Source organism: Pelodiscus sinensis, chromosome 3 (assembly GCF_052426305.1).
Source record: "Pelodiscus sinensis isolate ZL-2025 chromosome 3, ASM5242630v1, whole genome shotgun sequence".
NCBI lineage: Eukaryota > Metazoa > Chordata > Testudines > Trionychidae > Pelodiscus > Pelodiscus sinensis.
The window spans coordinates 151,753,488-151,774,749 of NC_143054.1; the positions used below are offsets into that span (position 1 = coordinate 151,753,488).

Genomic DNA, 21,262 nt, shown 5'->3' on the forward strand with positions numbered 1-21,262 from the left:
CTAGATATCCTGCATGATTTAATGCCAAGCTTTGGCTTCAGAAAAGTTGCAACCTGAAGTACATGAGGCCATTAGAATTGTTACTATAATTGTTTATTTTGTAAAATCCCGAACAGTGAACACACATTGTTTTAATGTGCTGTGTAAATGGATGACCTCTGAGTGCACACAGCTTCTGTTTCACACTGAGGTCTGGTGGGGGGCATGTGGGGAAGCATTACAACCCTCTTTGAATGGCACGGTGAAATGAGAATTTTCGCCTTGAGAAAACACACCTGTCAGACTCCGCATGTAATGTGGACTTTTTGACTATGTTACCTTACCTAATGGACACATCTTGCAAATTGAATGCACTGAACCTAGTGCTTGAAGGTAGGAATATTGATGTAACAGATAGAAAAGAAAAGATCAAAGGATTCATGAAGAAACTTTGTCTTTGGTGATGTCACATTGAAAAAGGAAGTTATTGAGATGTTTCCAGTGTTATCAGACTTTTAAAAAGAACAAAGTGTAAATAATCAAAATGCCATTAAAGGCCAAATATTAACTAATTTGTCTGGCTTGTATTCCTATTTTGACTGATATTTTCTTGATGCTGAACATGAATCTGTGGATATTAATTAGATTCTAAACCCATTCTAGCTAAGAATCAACTCCATTCCAACATTAAGTATCCTGGTTCAAGAAAGTCTCTTAGAATTATCAATTGATCACACACTGAAGATCAAGTTTTCAAATCTAGCAAATTCTGTGAATTCTGGATTTCTGTTAAAGGAGAGCACAAAGAACTTAGCAATAAAGTTATGAAATGCTGCTTCTAGTTAACTCTGTGAGTCCAGAATTTTAGCAATGATTTCTGTAAAAATGAAACAGAGAAAGAGTCTAAACTTGAAACTGACTTATGTCTGGTGGTATTAGAGATTCAACCAATCCTTGTACAACTATGGCATTCAAACTAGGTCCATTCTTATTGGTAAAACCTTAGGCTGTGTCCAAACATGTCACAAATACCTATTATCTAATTATAGTATGAAAAATCCTGGATTAGATTGGATTTTATAATTAAACCTGCATCATGTAGTTCAAAAAAGTCATAGAACAGTTTAAAATCTAGTGTGCTTCTTGAATCTAGTTTCTTGAATTCTTGAATATCATGTTCTGTGTCAGTAAAGGACACAGTGGGCTAGTGGAGCAGATTCATTAAAAAGAGAGATGTTGAAGACTATATTGGATGCTTTGGATCATATCCCCACTTCTGAAATTAAGTGAACTATGTAGATTTATATCTGTGGAAGATATTATTTATTTATTTATTTATTTATTTAATTGTACTGTTTTAGCACCAAGAAACTTTAGTCATGGACCAGGAGCTCATTAGCTCAGCGTTGAACACAAAATGATGGCCTCTGCTACAAACAGTTTACTTTCCAAATGAAACAAGAGACAACAAACGGAGGCAGATAGACATATATAGAAGGACAAGAAAATGGTAAAACAATACTAGTCTTCATCCTGGACAGTGGTCTTTCCACACCGATAGCCTAACTATTGTCAGATTTTTGTAGGCATCACAGCAAAAGAGAGTTTTGAGAAGGGATTTAAAGGTAGATAATTATGGGGCTTTGTGGATGCTTACATGGACATCCTTCCAAGCATGAAGGGCAGCATTGAGGAAAGTACAAAGATGCACAAATTTTAAAATGTAACGTGCATAATGGAGACTGTGACAGGCATCTCTCATCCTTTTGTAACTAAAAAATCTTTAAACTGTACTTTCACCCAAGAGAACCATGCAGTGTACCATACCTATGATATTGATAGCGTTAATATATCCTCAGGTTAACAGGGAATAATGTACTTTTGCCCGAAAAGTTTTCAGTGACATAAAATACAGAAAACATTTTGCATCTATCACATTAAAAAGATCAGTCTTGGTGAGACTGCTTAAAAACATGTGCATTTCTCCATATATTATTACTGCAATACAAAAGAAACACAATAAAACGGCTATCAGGGATGGTCCAATTGTACTTAGCACAGGGGGCTGGGTTAGATGACCTCTTCAGATTGCTCTCACCCCTACATTTCTGTGATTCTATATATATGTCCTAGTGCCATGAATAGAAGAGTAAGTCACAGTTGTTTGCATGTGTTATGAGCACTGTGTATCTCTGACTTACACCAGTATTAAGAAAGAAGACAATTCTGCCTCTTATCTTCACTTAAGGGACATTTCTTATTTTAAAAATGCAATGATTGTGGCCAATAATTAAGCACTTTGTAAGAGAAATCATAATCTCTAGCTACTTGTTACTTTTTATTAATAATAGTATGCTCCATCTTTAAAACATTCACTTCAATATGGGATTCCTCTTTGCAAGTTTTTTGAAATACAGTAATTCCTCATTTAACATGGTAGATACGTTTCAGAAAATAATCGTGCTAAGCGAAAACGTGTTATGCGGGGTCAATTTTCCCACTGAAAATAATGGAAAAGATGGGGGTTGCATTTCAAGTGGTGGTGTCAAAGTCAATTTTCTGTTGGTGCTGAGTCATCAACATCAACATTAGATGATGTTCTGTACAGTAAAACTCCGACTGTCTGGCATCCAGTTGTCCGGCATCAACTGAAACCCAGAAGTGCTCCGGTCAGCCGCTCTCTCGGCCGGGCTCCTGTGAGCCGCACGTGTGCTTGCGGCTCCAGCCTGCTCTCGCTAGCAGCTGGCCACTGAGCACAGGCAGCTGCCTTGGGACCGGGACATAAGGCTGGGGAAGAAAGGGAACTGGGTTACAGCAGGGAGGGGAGGTGTTTGGCTCTGGAGAAGAGAAGGGGAAGAGAGGAGAGGGGGATCGGGTTGGGAGTATGCCCCTATGATGGGTCTACCAGGATCTGCACTTCGTCCAGCGAGGAGAGGTCGGCAGAGAATGATGCGGCGAGCGGCAAACCCTCCGCTGCTTTGCAGGGAGGTGGGGGAAGGGAGCCCATGTCCCTGGATGCCTTGCCCCCTCTCCTCCGCCCCCACTTGCAGACTGGCAGCTGGGTTTCCTCCGCTGGCCTGTAGTCGGCAGCTGTGCGGGGCTTCCCCCGCCTCCCTGCAAAGCAGCAGAGGGTTTGCCACTCGCCACGCCATTCCCCGCCGATCCACCTTGCTGGACACAGTGCGGGTCCTGGCAGACCTATCACAGCCGCCTTATAGTACCTTCCAGTACGCCGGATTATCAGAAGTCTACTGCATTACTCCTCTTTTCATAATTTATACTGCCGCACAAAGTAGTCCGCCACTTGATTTTTTTTCATGTTATTTCGGGGACAGTTGTGTTATTCAAAAAACGTTCCCTAAAAAAAAATCATGCTATTGCAAAAACTTGTAAAGCGGGCATGTGTTACACAAGTAATTACTGTACCAATTACTATTATAATGATCACTTGTTCTGCGTAAAGGGAATGTTACAGAAAACAACTTTAATTTATATTTTATAAAGCAGTTTTATAATTTTAAAATATAATTATTTTTATTTAAAAAAATAACAAATACTTGTATGTAAACTGCTAGAGATGTGCTCAAGAACTATATTTTCAATAATTATTTGTATTACATATATAATTGTATACAGCTAGAGGACAACTAATTATTGATAATTATTGTATAATATTTAATTCTGAATCTGTGATTATCATATTAAAGATTTTATAACCTTATAATGCAATTAAATATATTTAATTATTACACTTTCTATCCTCTATGAATGTTCTTAATAAGTGGATTTTTTACATAAAACTAATCTGGGACATTTTTTGCCAGATTTTAAAACAGACTTCCCCATTGATATAAGTGGTAATTTCTCCTTAACAACTGATGTGACAATTTGGTCCACTGTTTTTTAAAAAAAAACAGAGTTCCATCTTGCATGCCTTACTTACATATGGTTCCATGGAGTCAATGTGAACAGTAGTTGGGAAACTAAGTTTTAATGTAATATATGTTTTTCTTCATGCAAAAATAGGGTAAAATTCTTCTCTCTAATTGTTTTATCTAGCTAGGGTGATCCAAAATCCTCTGATGTCAAAATCCTCTGATGTCAATAGTAAGTTATTGACTTCAGCGGACTTTGGATCAAGCGCTTAATGCCCTGAGATCCAACTATGGAGTCCTGATATAATAAAACTCTAGTAGAAGTCAAGGGCTGCAGAAACTGGTCCTTTGTTTGAGATTTACTCTAAGGATTAAATCCTGGCCTCATTAAAGTCAATGGCAAAACTCTAACGGACATGAGTATTTTTTGTATTGCTTACATCTAATAAGTGGATTTGTCTTTGTGAATCCACTGTATAATGTATGTTAACATAATTTGTTTCATGAATAATGACAACTATCTTTTTTAAACTTGCAGCAAGTAGTGGCAGCAATAAATGCAGGAATCATACCTTTAAGAAACACATCTCAAATCAGTCACTGGGACTTGGGAAGTTCTTTCTTCTTTGCTGGCACTGTTATTACCACCATAGGTAGGTCACAACTTATTACATTTTTACAGTACATGAGCTGTAATTTAATTTCAAATATGTGCATGTGTGGGTGGCTATTAATGGTAACAATGGAAAATTGTCTAATTCATGGTAGAGTTACTAGCCTTAGGGACAGAAATATGAGATTTCCTTCAGGGATGCAGGCTATCTAAGTGACCCATTAATGAGAAGTAGATTTCTGTGTTATATTTTCAACAGAATGTGGAAAAGTTTTCTGAGGAGAAAGTACTATTTCAAGTTAGTAGCTGTGTTATCAAAATAGCTCAATATTAGATGTTTTAAATCTAATATGTATATAAGCCATTGTGATATGGAGAGAAGCAAATCTCTACAATCATGCATTTTTATTGTTGTCCTTTTTAAATTCTCAGTGAGATGAGAAACTTCTAGGGATTCAGTTTACCCTTTCTAAGTGGTCCATTATAAAAATGGTTTTGATAATCAGATTAGATTGCAACAGCTGGCTTTTCAGCAAGGTCCTGTGGGGTTCAGTGAAGATCAGAACAGTCAGATGATTTGTCTGTGGTCATATGTTTAGTCAGAAGTTGGCAACCTAGACTTTTTCAAACACTTAAGATCCATTGCTCTGCTGAGCAGGTGTAAATAAAAGCAACATTTGGCCTTTAAGACTTTTGTACTGACCTCAAGACAGTGCAGCTTCCTTATATCCTAGATATTGATTTATGTATGGACAGTCTTTTTTCTTTTACTGTTCATCTTAAATGATGGGAGAAGCCCATGGGGAATAGAATGCTCATTCATAAAATACTTATAAATTTAAAGAAAAAAATAGAATTATAAGTGCAAAATTTAGACAACAATATAGATCATTTTAGCACTGTTAAAATGTTTATTGTCATATAATCTTCACATACGTTTCTTCCAGCAAAAGAATGCTCTCTTCAGTTGAGTTTAATAGAGTGACTTCAGTTCTTTTGTTGTATAGGTGCATTTTATATTCTATTTATTATCTGTAAGTTTAAATCTATGTATAACGAGTGGGCATATGTGTGTAATATTTTTGCAAATAATAAACAACTAGCTTGTTGTAAGAAATCCTGGCCCTATTGAAATCCATATCAAAATTCATATTGTCTTCAGTGAGTCCAGGATTTCACCTATAGTGAAACATAAAAGAAATGATCAAAACATAAATGTCAATCTAATACATACCTGCAAAATCAAGGAAACTCAGAAGCAAGGTGCTGATATTGGCCTTGAGTCACACTTCTTTTTCTGACCCCATAGGCTCTTTTGCCTCAAATTAATGTCATTTTAATGTTGTACTCTGTATTAGAATAGATCAAGAACTTATTCTAGTTCATTCAATTTTTTTTTCTAAATTTCTAATTTCATCCTATTGTATGGAATATTTTTAACAATAGGAAGAAATAAGGCATTTAGTTCTATACAATCCTGAATAGAACAGAGTGAAATTGAAATATCCTTCTGCAGGACATTCTGATAGTTTTGTATGTGATCCAAATCAGGGCAAAGAGATGAAATGTCAAAAACTTTTATGGAATGACACATTTAAAAATATTGTTTTTATTACTGGCAACATTTTTTATTTTAGCATTTTCTATCAAAACAAAACATTTTGGATTTCCTGAAAATAAATGTGTTTGTTGCAATTTGTTGAACTCCCCCAAAATGTTTCATTTACACTCAACTCAGTATGGGTATGTCTATACTAGCTCATTAATTCGAGCTAGGTAGGCAAATGAGGCGACCGGAGTTGCAAATGAATCCCGAGATTTAAATATCCCGGGCTTTATTTGCGTGTTCCCGTCCAGTCACCATTTTGAAATTTCACTAGCCCGAACTCACTGCCGCATGGCTACACGTGGCAGTGAAACGTTAATTTGAACCAAGTCCTAAGTTCGAATTAACTGTTACTCCTTGTGGAATGAGGATATTTAAATCCCAGGCTTCATTTGCAACTCCAGTCGCCTCATTTGCCTACCTAGCTCGAATTAATGAGCTAGTGTAGACATACCCTATTAAACTTCATTCCTCTATGGTGGCAAATACAACTTATCATTCAGGTTCATTGCTCCAGTTCTTTATTTTGGGCCATACTCCTGGGCCAGGTGTCCCATGCTGCTTAGGCACAGGGAAGATATACTCTGGACATACTCTGGACAGCAAGCCTGTTCCATAGAAAAGAACAGGGGTGTCAGGTGTCAGAATTACATCTCCAATTAGGCAATGTTCCACAACAGGGAAAAGCAGTTTAATGCCGATCTGACTTCAAATGCCACATTTTGGGTCAGTTCAATACGCCAAAATAATTAGATTTGGGTTTGAATGAACCCAAATTAAATATTTTGTATCACTTCTCCTGCCAGAAAATCAAAACATTATTTTGATATTGCAGAAACTGCCTTATCTCCACTGCTGAAAAAATTCTGACCCGCTCTTGTACTGCACAAGTACTTATTTTTTTTCAAAGTTATAAAGGCCCTCAGTTAAGAACTATGTTTGTTCGTTTGTTTTCTAACAATTCCCAGATTAGTAAACAAAATACAAAACTGAATTAAGAACTTCTAAAATGTACTAGTTCCCCCTGCCCAAAACCATGGCTTTCCATTGTAATATGTATGACACAGCATTTTCCCATCATGACACAGAGATGCAAATTGATTGTACTGCAGAGGGCTTGCGATGTACTGGAAGTTTGGCTGCCATGAAAACCCCTAGAGAAGTGAGGAAATCAGAACTAATATAATGTTTTGATGCAGTTTTATTGGTTCTGCAAAATAGTTTGTGATTTGACTCCTTATAACATGATGACATCAAGTGATACTGAGCCCTAATATTATAGAGCCTGAAATACGTTAGACTTTCTGTCTGTGAGCACATCTGTGGAAACCGAGGCATTCCTGTTGATTTTGGGACAGATAGCAGTCACCTATTTTAAATTTTCATGAGACTGAAAATGCAGGCTATGGATATCTCCAAAGAGTTTTCATGCCACTCAATCAAACTCTACTGATAGTCTCTGCAGAATTTCAAAGGGGCTTTATAATTATTTTCTTATATTTGCTCATTCTTTAATAACAAGCTATACATCAGCCATGTACTTGAATACATGAGGAGGTATTACTGTCATTTACAGAAAATTATAGCTATTAGGTATAACACCTGACAGCATGTTCCCTGATTTTCTTAATTGCTCATCTATATATATATATATATATCTTTGGCTAATCATTTCTACCACACTCATCACTGTTGCATCTTTGCATCTTAGACTCCTTAAGGGAAGTGAAAGGTTTGCATGTATGGAACTTTGGTTTAAATCTTCTCTGAGGGGTACAATTCCTGTTATATATCTGTCCATCGCTGTGAAGTACACTGGTTACCACTCATTTGGAGGAACTGACAAACCTATAATTAGGGATTCATCATGATGATTTAACCTTTTTTCTCTGCTACACAAACAAAGGGGCTAGTGGAGAAAAGATTTTACAATTGGGTAAATTCAAATACTACAGTGATGGAGTTGCATAAGTACATAGATCAAACTATTCAAGCCATGCCAATTTTGATAGACTTTCTAGCTGGTATTCATTCATATGATTTTATATTCAGTGCATTTCACATAGAGTTTCAGGTTCATTCAAACCCCAAATGATATGGGCAAAGCAAGCACAGTGTGCCCTAATAGTTCTGTGGATTGCAGCTGGGTTCCTGGAGGGATCATTTTTTCAAACCCAGAAGTAAAACCAGTGGCTACTTGAAATTCTTATTTGAAGTCTGTAGTTAGGTAAGAGAGGTTGGACCGGGAGGAAACAACTGCAGCAAAATCTCACTAATGACTCTCTGACTGGGGTATCCAAAATTACTGACTTACTAACCAAGGAACAAAAAGCAAAGATACTGCACCAGAAAGTGTACTTTGTTATTATTTGGAGGGTTAGTAACTTTTAATTATGTTTCAATTTTAGTTTTGTAATGGGTAATTTTGCCTTGTAAAAAAGTGTGAGAAGAGAAGCAGGATGATGCAGATGTCATGGTCCCATGGGGTCTCTGCTGCATGTCTTTGAGCAGAGAAACATTTTTAATGTAGACACCCTTTATACTGTTTGTGTCTGACAGGCTGATCCACTGCAACAGGGGGGTATGTTTGAGTACATGGTGGAGTCTCATTGAGGGAATCTGAGCTCTGTGATAACAGTTCAACATCACCTAATGCTGGTGAGTGATGGGTCCTATTGCCAACAACAGAATGGCGAGGGCTGCAGAAATCCCTGGTGCAAAACCAGCAGGTAATTGTAGTCTCAAGTTCTGAGGGCGATGAGGGTGAAAATTAAGCAGGTCAGCCAGCAAGAAATGGGTCAGAAAGGGCGAGGGAGGCCGTGGCTGAGAGAGATAGCTCATGTTCAGTGGCCTGTAGCGGGAATGTGGCACAGGGAAGTGGGTCAAAAGGAACTGGCCTTGGCTTTGTTCAGCAACTGGAGATCTTGGCCCAAATTCTTTCTCCAGAAGTCCAGTTTCAGACCTATATATAGACAAGTAAAAAGAAACATATTAGATGGCTGTTTCAAGGGACTTGACAGTCCCTTGAGCTCACTTGGCTTTTTTCTTATGACAGCTTTCTCATCACAGAAATCCATCAGTAACACTGTTCATAATGAAAAACTGCATTCCTTCAAATGTCTCAGCACCATCACAGCCAGCTGTAATAATGCTGCTTCTTCTCCAGTCTGTCCACTGCTTGAAGCACGAGGAATAATATTTAATAATTGTAGCTGTTTACACCTCCAGAGAATGTACATATTACACAGCTGTTCTGGGGCAGACACCAGTGGGGGAATCTAATGCGGCAGAATCTAATGGTTCAACAGAGCTTCACAGGTAACTTCTGAGCCCTGAGTATACTTTTTAGATGGATTAGTACCCCAGCCAAAGAATTTTCTCGGCAATCTTCATCACCAAGTCAACAAAGCAGATTGTCACCTCTTTCTCCTCATATTCTCTCAGTCATTTTTCCATTCTCTTTTTACCAGTCTCCACATTCCTCATAAACTTGTGTTCTGGCTGTCCATCCACAGTTGCTATGTGCACCTGAAACTTGACGTCTTGGGTGAAGAAATGTGCCTGAAGCCGCTGATGTGTGCACTGATCCTATCCATAACAACTTTGGATTTAGATTTCCAATACACTGCACTGTAATGACAAACCCCCATGCTTTTTGGCTCCAAATCCCAAGACTTTTATCACAGACATTAAGTATTATCATGAAGTATAAGAAGTATGCATATTTTTCTGAAATAAAATGCAGATTTAAAAAAAAAATCTGATTTAGGAAACAATTGCAAATAGCAAATGCTTGTTGGCATTCTAGCAAATGGATCACTTTCGTCTACAAATGTGAACTATCATTTGGCAGGCAAAATAAAATGTCACAATTTCATATTTGTAATTAGATATCTGGTCTATAGAGGTTCAAATACAATTTAATCACAAAGAACATTGCATATAACTGTGTGAGAGAATGTAACTCTGCGGATGATAGTATTTTTGGTGAAATTGGCACTTTTAAACAACTTTTGCTATATAATTAAATTATTTGACTCAATTACAAAATGGTACTGCTATCTGTTAGCAAACTTTTGCTACAGCTGTAAAGAATGTGTGTTAACTCCGTAATCAAACACACCAAATAGACATTTTAGAGATCTGAGTTTGTAAATTACCTTTTCTCTTTGGCTCAGCTGGACAAGGTGGTACAGGTTGGACCTCCCTGATCTGGTACCATTGGGACATGACCAGTCCCGAACAAGGGATTTTGCTGGACCAGAGGAGGTCATTTCTGTCCCCTCCCTCCCCCCTGCCCCTGCAACTGGTCTCCCAGCCCAGCTCCACTCCTGGCTAGGCTGCTGGCCTTCTAGCTGGCTCCTCACTCTGCTGCCAGCTGTCCTGACCTGCCAGACCCACAGAACTCCCAGCCTTGCTAGCCCCTGCTGCCATGCCACCCCACTGGCTCCTGCTAGCAGGCTGTGATCGCAGTGCCAGGGTTCCCCTCTAACTCTGCTGCAGCAGACCGCTGCCCCACTCCTGAGCCCAGTGGAGCTCCAGCCACCTTGATGTTGGCCCAACTGGACTCCTGTAGCAGGGCTCTTGGCTGTCAGCACTACTGTAGCCAACCCGACTGAGTTCTTAGCCCCTGTAGGGCTCCTGCCTCCAGCCCTGCACCAGGACTCTCTAGTCCAGGAACATCCGTGGCCTGACAGGTCAGAGTCCTGATTTAGAGAGGTTCAAACCTGTGTATCATCCACTCAGGTGGACCAAGTGGCTCGCCACACCCGTGGACAATGTATGTGGATGGGGGGCTCTGAGCTCTCAGAAAGGCTTAGGCCTTGGGTTTTAGGGGCAGCCAGCCTTCATTGTTGCTTGGGGTATGTCTACACTACCCCGCTAGTTCAAACTAGCGGGGTAATGTATGCATACCAAACTTGCTAATGAAGTTCCACGAGGCGTACAGATAGTTCGGAATGGCTACATAGTTTGAACTATCTAGTCCGTGCCGTGTGTAACCGCGCGGCACGGGGTTCGCACTAGCCGGCTTTTAAAAATGGCGGCGCCGGCTTTATGCTAATGAAGCCCGGGAAATTCAAATCCCGGGCTTCATTAGCAAGTTCAGTATGCATACATTACCCCCCTAGTTCGAACTAGCGGGGTAGTGTAGACATACCCTTGGAGTGTGGTGCTCTAGTGGTGATTTAAAGGGCTCAAGGCTCCAGCCATGGAGGTCATTTGGCATTTTGAATCGCCTGGCACTGGGGCAATTTCCCCTTTTGTCCTCCTCTCCCCATTGGAAGTCCCACATCTCTATTCAATTATTTTCTCTTTTCATTTTTGGTACAGTTTTTAGTGGCACATTTCATAATATAAATGAAACAGATGGAGTAAAATCATCCCATCCACACTTATATCCCCTCCGAACATCAGCACCATCCAGAACAAGCCCTGGGAAGAGGGGTCATTTGTATTGTTCCCATAAACTTTTGAGTGAGTTGCCAAGAATCAGCATAAATGTTACATTTCAAGAGTCCTGATATTGGTTTAGCAGGTTATAAATGCTGAGCCCTCATAACGATAAAGAGTGTATAATATAGTTGGTCAAGAAATGTGTTTTTCCATCTTTGCATAGTTCAAACCTTTGCAATACAGGGCTATCGTTTGAAACAAAACTGGAATAAATGCACTAAATTTTGCTAACGCAAGTTCCTCTAGAGTATTCTTCTTTCAACCACTCTATTTGAGTGCTACAGAAATTGGCTGTCAGAGATGAATAGGATGTTGCAATAACCTACTGTCAGAAAGCTACAAGCATTAGCCTAATTATCATCATACAATAATTGGTATAGAGGCATCTTGAAATAAAAAAGAAAACAAATGAATAGATGCTGTACAGCTTTGAACTCCACCTTGCCAGATGAAATTGCAAAGGGAAATCTGAATATTATTAGAATTGTAACAGATTTTATCAGAAAAACATTCTTGTGTGTGTGAAAATTTCTCCTGACCAGGAACTTTTCAAATGTAAAAATGCCAAGAACACTCTCTAGAATTAACATATTCCACATGATGGAACTAGTTAACCCCCCTTGTAAATCTCTTGATGTCAGTGGATACACAAGTGGGATAGATTCAGGCCATTTGTTTCTCTATGAATTCGGCTTTGGCTTTTCCTGAAGTTATTTAGTTTTGCTGCATTGTAGCCTTTGGAGTATGTGACTGATGGAACTTTACCAGCCAGAAAACCTTGCTCAGCTTTCTCTCAAGGGTTCCAGTTAAGGCAACTTCAAGCCGTAACAGAGAGTCTTCTCTTTGCTACTGCCTTGGAAATGCAAATGGTTAAGTAGAGCTTCAGACAGGGATATGTTTCTGGGGTGAAGAATAATAATTGGTTGTAAATACTCATGGGGTGATGCAGGCAGATGGTGTCAGAGAAGCAGATAGTGTTATGAGCATGTGGTGATTAGAGACATTTCATAGGTGGTTGCTGGGGGATGAGGAGTTTTAGGATCTGGAACTGGATGTGGCCCTCAGCCTCTAACTTTCCACACAACTCGCTTCCCACACCTCATTTCTGGGAGCTGGCAATGCTGTCTATACTTAGGGTGCCCAACAGTTTCCATTATAACATCCTATTTATGCTTGCTTATAACTTAACAAAATTTTAGCCACTTTTCCATCTTGGGTGTTAGCTGCAGAATGAGTATTTTTGGAAAATTTCAGCAGAAATGATCTAGCCATTTCTGAAAATAAGATTAGAGAAATAAATTGTTTCTCCCATATTAAAACATTCTTACAACTGTTAAAAAGCTCAACCATTTTCATGCTTGAGACCAGGGAACTGAGATTTGGTAGAGGAGGTAACTATATTGCAAGGCACATGCTTTTGGTTGTTCCTGTAAAAACTACCCAAATTTGACCAAGTTGCAACTCGTTGGGGAAAAAAAAATCTCAGTTTGCACATCTAAGTAGACTCGGAAGAGTTTAGCAGCTAAATTCCTCACAAATTCCATCTGTACAGTGCATGCTCCAGATGCAGTACTTTCCCAGTAATTGATGCTCCCCATTTCTGTGGACAACTGTGATTGTTTGTATAGGAATTGAGAATAATTGTGTGCTCTCAAGACTTACCTGCTTTGGTAATCAAGCAGCATGGAAGAGGAGCAGTCTGACTCAACTGAAAACAAGAGACAGACTTTGAGAGTGAGGGGAGAGGCCTGGATAGGTTCAGTTACTTTGGGAACAGCAATAGAGAAATCCAACTTTGTACATGTAGCTCTGCTAAAATATTGCTGTTGTGGCATATACTAATTGTAGGACAATTGATTGTTTCCCATCTTCACTTTATGGAACTTTGAAACACTTCCCTCTTTCTATACTGATGCAAGTGGCTTCAGTTGCCTGTATTTGGATTTGTTTCTTCCAATTGGGCAACAGAAAGTTTTTGTGCTTTTCCTGCATTTCCAGTTTCAATGCAGTTTCAAAAACTTGTTTCTTTTCATAAAGTGAAGGTGTGCGTCTGCTTTTGCGCAAAAACTTGCCAGCTGTCTACACTGGCTGCTTGAATTTGCACAAGAGCACTGACTTTGTAATGTACAAAATCAGTGCTTCTTGCACAAATACTTTCCCATTCCCGCTCAGGAAAAAGCCCTTTTGCACAAGAATACTTGCGTAATAGAGCCAGTGTAGACAGGGAAGAACTGTTTTGCGCAAAAAAACCCTGATGGCTAAAATGGCGATCGGGGCTTTCTTGCATAAAATCGCATCTAGACTTTTTGCCCAAAAGCATCCATGCCAATCTAGACGCGCTTTTGTGGAAATACTTTTAACGGAAAAACTTTTCCGTTAAAAGTATTTCCACAAAATCATGCCAGTCTAGATGCAGTGAAGGTGTCTGGGGTAAAATGAGAGAACTGCTAAATGTAGCAAAGATATATCTAGAATGCTTGTCTGAGGAAAGTAATACCTTATTCATTTATTTTTTGGTTTTAGTAACTGCATTAGGACTGGTAAAATTAACCACCAGAGTCTTGAATTCTATAAAGAAGAGGGTCACAAGGTTTTGCATCTGGAAGAAATCTCAGCAAAGTTACATGATCGTGTGTTTTACTTCCTTTACAACATGTAGAAGTGTGGGTGTGATATTGAGTCATGATTTGGGTCTATCCATTAAAGCTCTTTTATGTCCTCTGTAGATCTCCTGGCTAGCCTATCGCTAAACGCTCCTTTTTCCATGTTAACCGATCTACCGTAGAATCATATAATTCTAGGGCTGGGAGAGACCTCAGGAAGTCATGGAGTCCAGCCCCCTGCACAAAGCAGGACCAACCCCAACTAAATTATCCCAGCCAGGGCTTTAAAACTTTTAGGGATGGAAACTCCAGCACCTCCGTAGGTAACCCATTCCAGTACTTCACCACGCTCCTAGTGAAATGGTTTTTCTTAATCTCCAGCCTACACCTCTCCACTGCAACTTGAGACCATTGCTCCTTGTTCTGCCATCTGTCACTACTGTCAACAGCCTCTCTCCATCCTCTTTGGAATCCCCCTTCAGGAAGTTGAAGGCTGCTATCAAATTCCCTCACTCTTCTCTTCTGCAGACTTAATAAGCCTAAATCCCTCAGCTTCTCCTTGTAGGTCATGTGCTCCAGCCTCCTAATCATTTTCCTGTGCTGGTGATTCACAGCTGTTTGTCCCCAACTTTAGTCACATGGTTATATGAAACAAAATTTTTCAAAAAGCTCTGTATGTTGAGGGCTAAACTCCCTTGAAAATCTGACCTTAAGTGCCACAGTAGGAGTTATTGACTGCTGAAACTTGTCACACTGTCTGGAGTTACATACAACTACTGTACTGAGTGCAAATCTGTCAGAAACAGGGCAGATACCCCAAAATGCTGGAATGTTCTAGAATTAGATTTTACCAGTTAAGTAATAAATATGAACTTCTAGATCACTTATTTCAGTCTTACTATGAAGTCACAGTGTTCTTAGACTCTCCAGCCCATCTTGCCATTCAGTCAAACTGAGCTTTGTGATCATAGAATCAGAGAATCATAGAATAATAGGACTGGAAGGGACCTCGAGAGGTCATCGAGTCCAGCCCCCCGCCCTCAAGGCAGGACCAAGCTCCGTCTACACCATCCCTGACAGATGTCTATCTAACCTGTTCTTAAATATCTCCAGAGAGGGAGATTCCACCACCTCCCTTGGCAATTTATTCCAATATTTGACCACCCTGACAGTTAGGAATTTTTTCCTAATGTCTAATCTAAACCTCCCCTGCTGCACTTTAAGCCCATTACTCCTTGTCCTGTCCTCAGAAACCAAGAGGAACAAATTTTCTCCTTCCTCCTTGTGACACCCTTTTAGATATTTGAAAACCGCTATCATGTCCCCCCTTAATCTTCTTTTTTCCAAACTAAACAAGCCCAGTTCATGAAGCCTGGCTTCATAGGTCATGTTCTCTAAACCTTTAATCATTCTTGTCGCTCTTCTCTGTACCCTTTCCAATTTCTCCACATCTTTCTTGAAATGTGGCGCCCAGAACTGGACACAGTACTCCAGCTGAGGCCTAACTAGTGCAGAGTAGAGCGGCAGAATGACTTCACGAGTTTTGCTTACAACACACCTGTTGATACAACCTAGAATCATATTTGCTTTTTTTGCAACAGCATCACACTGTGATAGTGATCATAAAAACCAAAATCGCCACATCTGATTTCTCCCAGTCCAAAGAGACCAATCACTTATCTCCGATTAACTGGCATCAACTAGCTAAAGGTCTTTTAGGTAGGAAAAAAGAATGACAGTTATTGAGAGATTAAAACAGGTAAAATATGCCACCGTTTGTAAATTCCAAATGGTAGTGGTAATTTAATAAATTGCCACTCTTCCAATAGGGTACCCAGATTGTTTCTGTGGACCTCTGGTTTGTATCTGGTCTCTGTAAGGCTATGTCTACACAGCAGTGTTAATTTGGAATAACTAACGTTATTCTGAAATAATATAGTCTGCATCTACACAGCAAGCATTTATTCCAACATAATGTTGAAATAATGTCGAGCTGGAGGACTTCTTACTCTGACTGTGTTAACCCTTATTTTATAAGGCATAAGGGAAGTCAGAGGAAAAGTGCTTTAACTCGGACTTCCTGTTGTGTAGACAGCACCAAAAGCCTAAATAAGCTATTTTTACTTAAGCTATGTAATTGACATAGCTCAAGTTGCGTAGCTTCTTTCAACTTTAGCCCTGATGTATAGGTGTGCCCTAAGAGTCCAAGTACTTCAGAAATGGAGGATCTTTCTTACAATCCATATTTATAGCTCATTCTCACAGAAAGGAAACTGACAGAGTTTCTACTCATGTGGGCTTTTCCTCTGATAACAATGAGTGAGGAATGCATTAGTCTTTTGACCTCTGACCATCATACACAATGGCCACTTGCTTTGAAATTAGCATTTTCTGTTTGAACTCCTTAGGTCCTTCATTAGCATTTCACAATATTTCTTTGATGGGTTATTTATACATAATGTAAGGCTACATCTACATTGGCAAGATTTTGCACAAAAGCAGCTGCAGTGGCCACGAGTACTTGCGCAAGAACACTGACGTTCTAATGTATAAAATCAGTGCTTCTTGCACAAATACTCTGATGCTCCCACTCAGGGATAAGCCCTCTTGAGCAACTATTCTTGCGCAAGAGGCCAGTGTAGACAGGCAACATCAATTTCTTGCGCAAGAAAGCCCGATGTTTAAAATGGCCATTGGAGCTTTCTTGCGCAAGAGAGCGTCTACACTGGCATGGATGCTCTTGTGCAAAAGCACATCTTTTGCGCAAGGGCACATGCTAGAGTAGACGTTCTCTTACTCAAATACTCTAACGCAAAAACTCTTGCGTTAAGAGTATTTGTGCAAAATCTTGCCAATATAGATGTAGCCTAAATGTTTATTATTACATTATAACAGGAATTGATGAGTAATATTCCACTAGTTTTCATGACATTTAAACACTTGCATACACTTACATTTACACTCGTTTTGATGTATACTACTACAGAAATGAATTGGCCTGAATACACTCTAGCATGAACTGGTCAGTCAGTGTCATAAAAATAATAGCCTTTATTTAGGTGTCTTTTCTTTTGAAAATCTAGTACTTGAAAATGTGTTGATGAGCAATTTTGGAAATCTGTCCCATAATAGCCACTTTTATTTTTATTTTTTTTATTTTTAAAGGCCAGGACTTTAACAGGGTTAAAAAAAAAGCTAGATAGATTCATGGAGGTTAGGACCATCAATGGCTATTAGCCAGGATGGGTAGGAATGGTGTCCCTAGCCTCTGTTTGTCTGGAAATGGGCGACAGGGAAGGGATCAAATGAGGATTACCTGTTGTGTTCCCTTCCTCTGGGGCATCTAGTATTGGCCACTGTTGGCACACAGAGGGCTAGATGGACCTTTGGTCTGACCCAGTATGGTCGTTCTTATGTTCTTAATTTTCCCTGAGAATCTGGTCCAATATAATATGAAATAAGTTCTTCCTTTAACTTCTCATCAAAATATGAATTCAGTGTTCATGTATTTCTCCTACAATAGTTGACAATCTCACTAATGCCTAGCAGCACAAGAAGCTATTCTCTCTATTATTTTATGTTTCAATGCTGCTGCTGTGGAAACAGAGGATGCTGACTTGAGGTTTTGCAAGAAAAAAATACTTTTCGGTCAAGTTTAAAAACAAACAAAAAAAGCTTGTCTAATCTGATGTAAAAATAGCACCTCTTTAGATTAATGGATTCTACCATTTTTTAGATCTATAATCATTTGAAAGCAGCTACAATTTAATTGCTCAAAGAATAGGAAGTAAAATCAGATCGAGAGCATGCTTGTGCTGATAGATTTCTTGGAGAGAAAGAGATGGAGATGGTCAGAGGCACTTTGTTATCAGCATAATACCTTATAGTAGTATTAATCCCTGAAGAGTCTAAGGAAAATCCATGGTATTTTGTATATGTTTGCCTTCCTTATGCTACTTTCTCTCTCATATTCCTGTTATCACCTTCAGCTTGCTCCTACGGAAAACTAACTGGAAAACTTGTGCTGGGCTGAAAAAGAGAGTAGAGAAAAATTTTCAAAACTGTCTTGTGGATTCTGGAGCATGAGAATTTTCAGTGGGACTTGTGCTCCTAAGCTCTTTAAGTTCTTTGAAAAGTCTGCATAGGGAAATCTTTTATGGGGCTCTGTGTGGCTACAGTACTGCTTCTGCTCAGACACATATAGGCTCAGGGAGCCTAAAATGCACATCTGTTTGAGCAGTCATGTTTGGAGTCTAGATTTTACATATGCAATGAATGCATAAGCAAACAAACAGTGCGAAAATGAGTTCGAAAGTGAGTGGTGCTGAGAATAAGAATGTAGATGAACTGGCTTAGTGCAGAAGCCTGGGTAATGACGATGGTGCACCTGATTGCTGCCACCAAATGCACAGAGCAGGCACATTTTCAACAGCACTGTCGGTACTTGGAAATTGGCATAAGGCAGGTGGTGGCACGGAGGAGCCAGGGTATGTCACAGAAGTGTCTCCAACTGCCCTTCATGTACTACGGAGTTTCTGGTCACTTTGTGCCGAGCCAAAGAACAGCCAGCAGAAAGTCTACAGCCATACACTGGGAAAGAAAATTGCAAAATATCTGAGCTGAAAAATAAACAGTGTGTGAATCCATTAGACTAGACGCTGCAGTCTACCAGTTTTTTGTTTTACATGTCTGTCCTTTGTCCTGATACTGATGAGTGCTGTTTAAATTCCCTCCTATCTTGACTGGCATAGAAAGATGCTGAAGAATCGCATTTTTTTTCTTGTAGATTTACTTTCTCTAGATCATTTTCTTCCAGATTTGGCATCCTAGGGAGTTAGGACTGCTCTTAGGCTGTGTCTAGACTGGCATGATTTTGCGCAAAAGCAGTCGCTTTTGCACAAAATCTTGCCGCCTGTCTACACCGGCCGCGAGTATTTGTGCAAGAACACTGACGTTGTAATGTACAAAATCAGTGGTTCTTGCACAAATACTCTGACGCTCCCACTCAGGGATAAGTCCTCTTGTGCAACATTAATTTCTTGCGCAAATTGGGGGTGGAAGCTCTCCTGCAGCCCCCCAATTGCCCCCTCTCCCCAGATGGCAGCCTGCGGCAAGTGCAGCCGGTCTGATGGCTGAGTGCTGTGATGTGCCCAGTGTGGGTACTCCGGGCAATCCAAGCCAGGACTGCTTTGCAAGCGGGGCACCCCTGAGAACTGTCTGTCCGGGGTGGCGGTCGGGACCCTTTAAGCACAGCCCTCGGCTAGCCTGAGACAGCATCTCCACGCTCTAAGTCCTCCTCTGATGCCCTGCCGGCACTGCTTCCGGCCATCCTTAAGCCTGGTTCAGGGTCCACTTAATGTGGACATGCTAGTTCGAATTAGCAAAATGCTAATTTGAACTAGTTTTTTAGTCTGGATCCGTTAGTTTGAATTAGCTTAGTTCGAATTAACTAATTAACTAATTAGCTTAGTTCGAACTAACTAAGTTAGTTCGAATTAACGTTGTAATGTAGACGTACCCTGGGTGTTACGAGTCTCCACACACTGGGGTCCTCCCATCCTGGGTTGCCTCTAATTCCTCTGTACTTCCCTTGCCTCACTGACCCACTGCCAGTCTTCATCTAGTCTGTGCCACGGGGTAAACTGCAATGGCCACTCATCCTTGGCAAGGGGGTTGTGGATCCTGCAACCTGGGAGTGAGGTTAGGCCAGAGCTTCCCAGCTCTGCTCTGCTGTCTTGGGAAGTCTCCAGTTCCCTGGCAGCCTGGTCCCGCCTATTCCCCTACTAGAGCAAGAGTGTCTCCTTTTCTACCTCTAGGAGTCCTTATTTATACAGGCCCCTGCTGGGCCCTAATTGGAAGCATCTGTCTCAGCAGTGGCCTTTGCTCTCAGCTCTCTCCAAGGGCTGGGTTTTACCCTTAAAGGACCAGTGTAGAGGCCTTGCCACAGAGGCATTCCAATCAGAAATGGTTTCAAGGAAAGTAAAGATAAAATACTTATTGGTGCCTATCTTAACAAACTGCATTAAGTTCAAAGCAAAATTTTCTCACCTGCTTTCAGCAGTTTTACTGACCAAATTCTGGAGGTTGGCACTGCTCCCCAACAGCTGCTTCCATTACCACTTCAGGTACAGTGAATGTGATGGCCAGGGACAGAGCAAGCTGGGTGCATAGGGGTGTGCATCCCTCCTTTTTATAGCTTGAAAAACATTTCCAGCTGAGTCCTGGGAACAAAGAGTCGACGTGGAAGACTATCCCCTGATTTTTTTTCACTTGTTTGAACTTCCTTCATCTCTGCTTGCTTGATGACTGTCTGCAAACTGAGGCAAACACACATTTCTTCCTTTGGTTAGGACAAATCTTACTTCTGCTGGGACAGGGCTGTGGGGTTTGGAACATGTGTTGATAACATCATATAAGGGAATCTTAACTGCACCTACAGTGTTGCCACACATATTGGCCAGCAAATTATAACTTTTCAAATGACACCATACAAGGCATATGTGTCACACAATTGTATGAATCTCTATACAAGGTGTGAATACAGGGGTGTACACAGCCACAGAGGGCCATGTAAATATAAATAAAGAGACAGAAGGGCTGTGTCTAGACTGCATCCCTTTTTCATAAAAGGGATGCAAATTAGACATATCGCAATTGCAAATGAAGCGGGGATTTAAATTTCCCCCGCTTCATTAGCATAAAAATGGCTGCCACTTTTTTCCGGCTTGGAGCTTTGCCGGTAAAAAGCGCCAGTCTAGACGTGGATCTTTCAGAAAATAAAGCCTTTTCCGAAAGATCCCTTATCCCTCTTAAGATTTAAATCCCTCTTAAGGGATAAGGGATCTTTTGGAAAAGGCTTTATTTTCCGAAAGATCCGCATCTAGACTGGCGTTTTTTTACAAAAAAGGGATACAGTCTAGACACAGTCAAGGCGTTATGCAGCATGAGTAAGAATGGCAGGATGAGGCGCTTAGATAGTAAAATGATTTTAACACAAATGACTTGGATGTTACAGTTCATTTTTCTCATTCTGTCTTTCTCTATAGTACACACACGCATTGGGTTTCCTTACTTCGTTTAGACATTCCCCATCAAGGAGACATTTTATCATTTCAGGTGCTTCCCAGTTTTA

General features: G+C 40.2%; 1 protein-coding gene across 1 annotated transcript in view; it reads left to right on the forward strand.

Moving 5' to 3' along the window:
- Positions 1–21,262, forward strand: part of KCNK2 (potassium two pore domain channel subfamily K member 2) — a 146,127-nt gene that overhangs the window by 16,098 nt on the left and 108,767 nt on the right. The window contains exon 3 of the mRNA XM_006137350.5: positions 4,393–4,507. Within this exon, the coding sequence (XP_006137412.1) occupies positions 4,393–4,507 (115 nt within the window). The remainder of the gene's footprint in view (positions 1–4,392; positions 4,508–21,262) is intronic.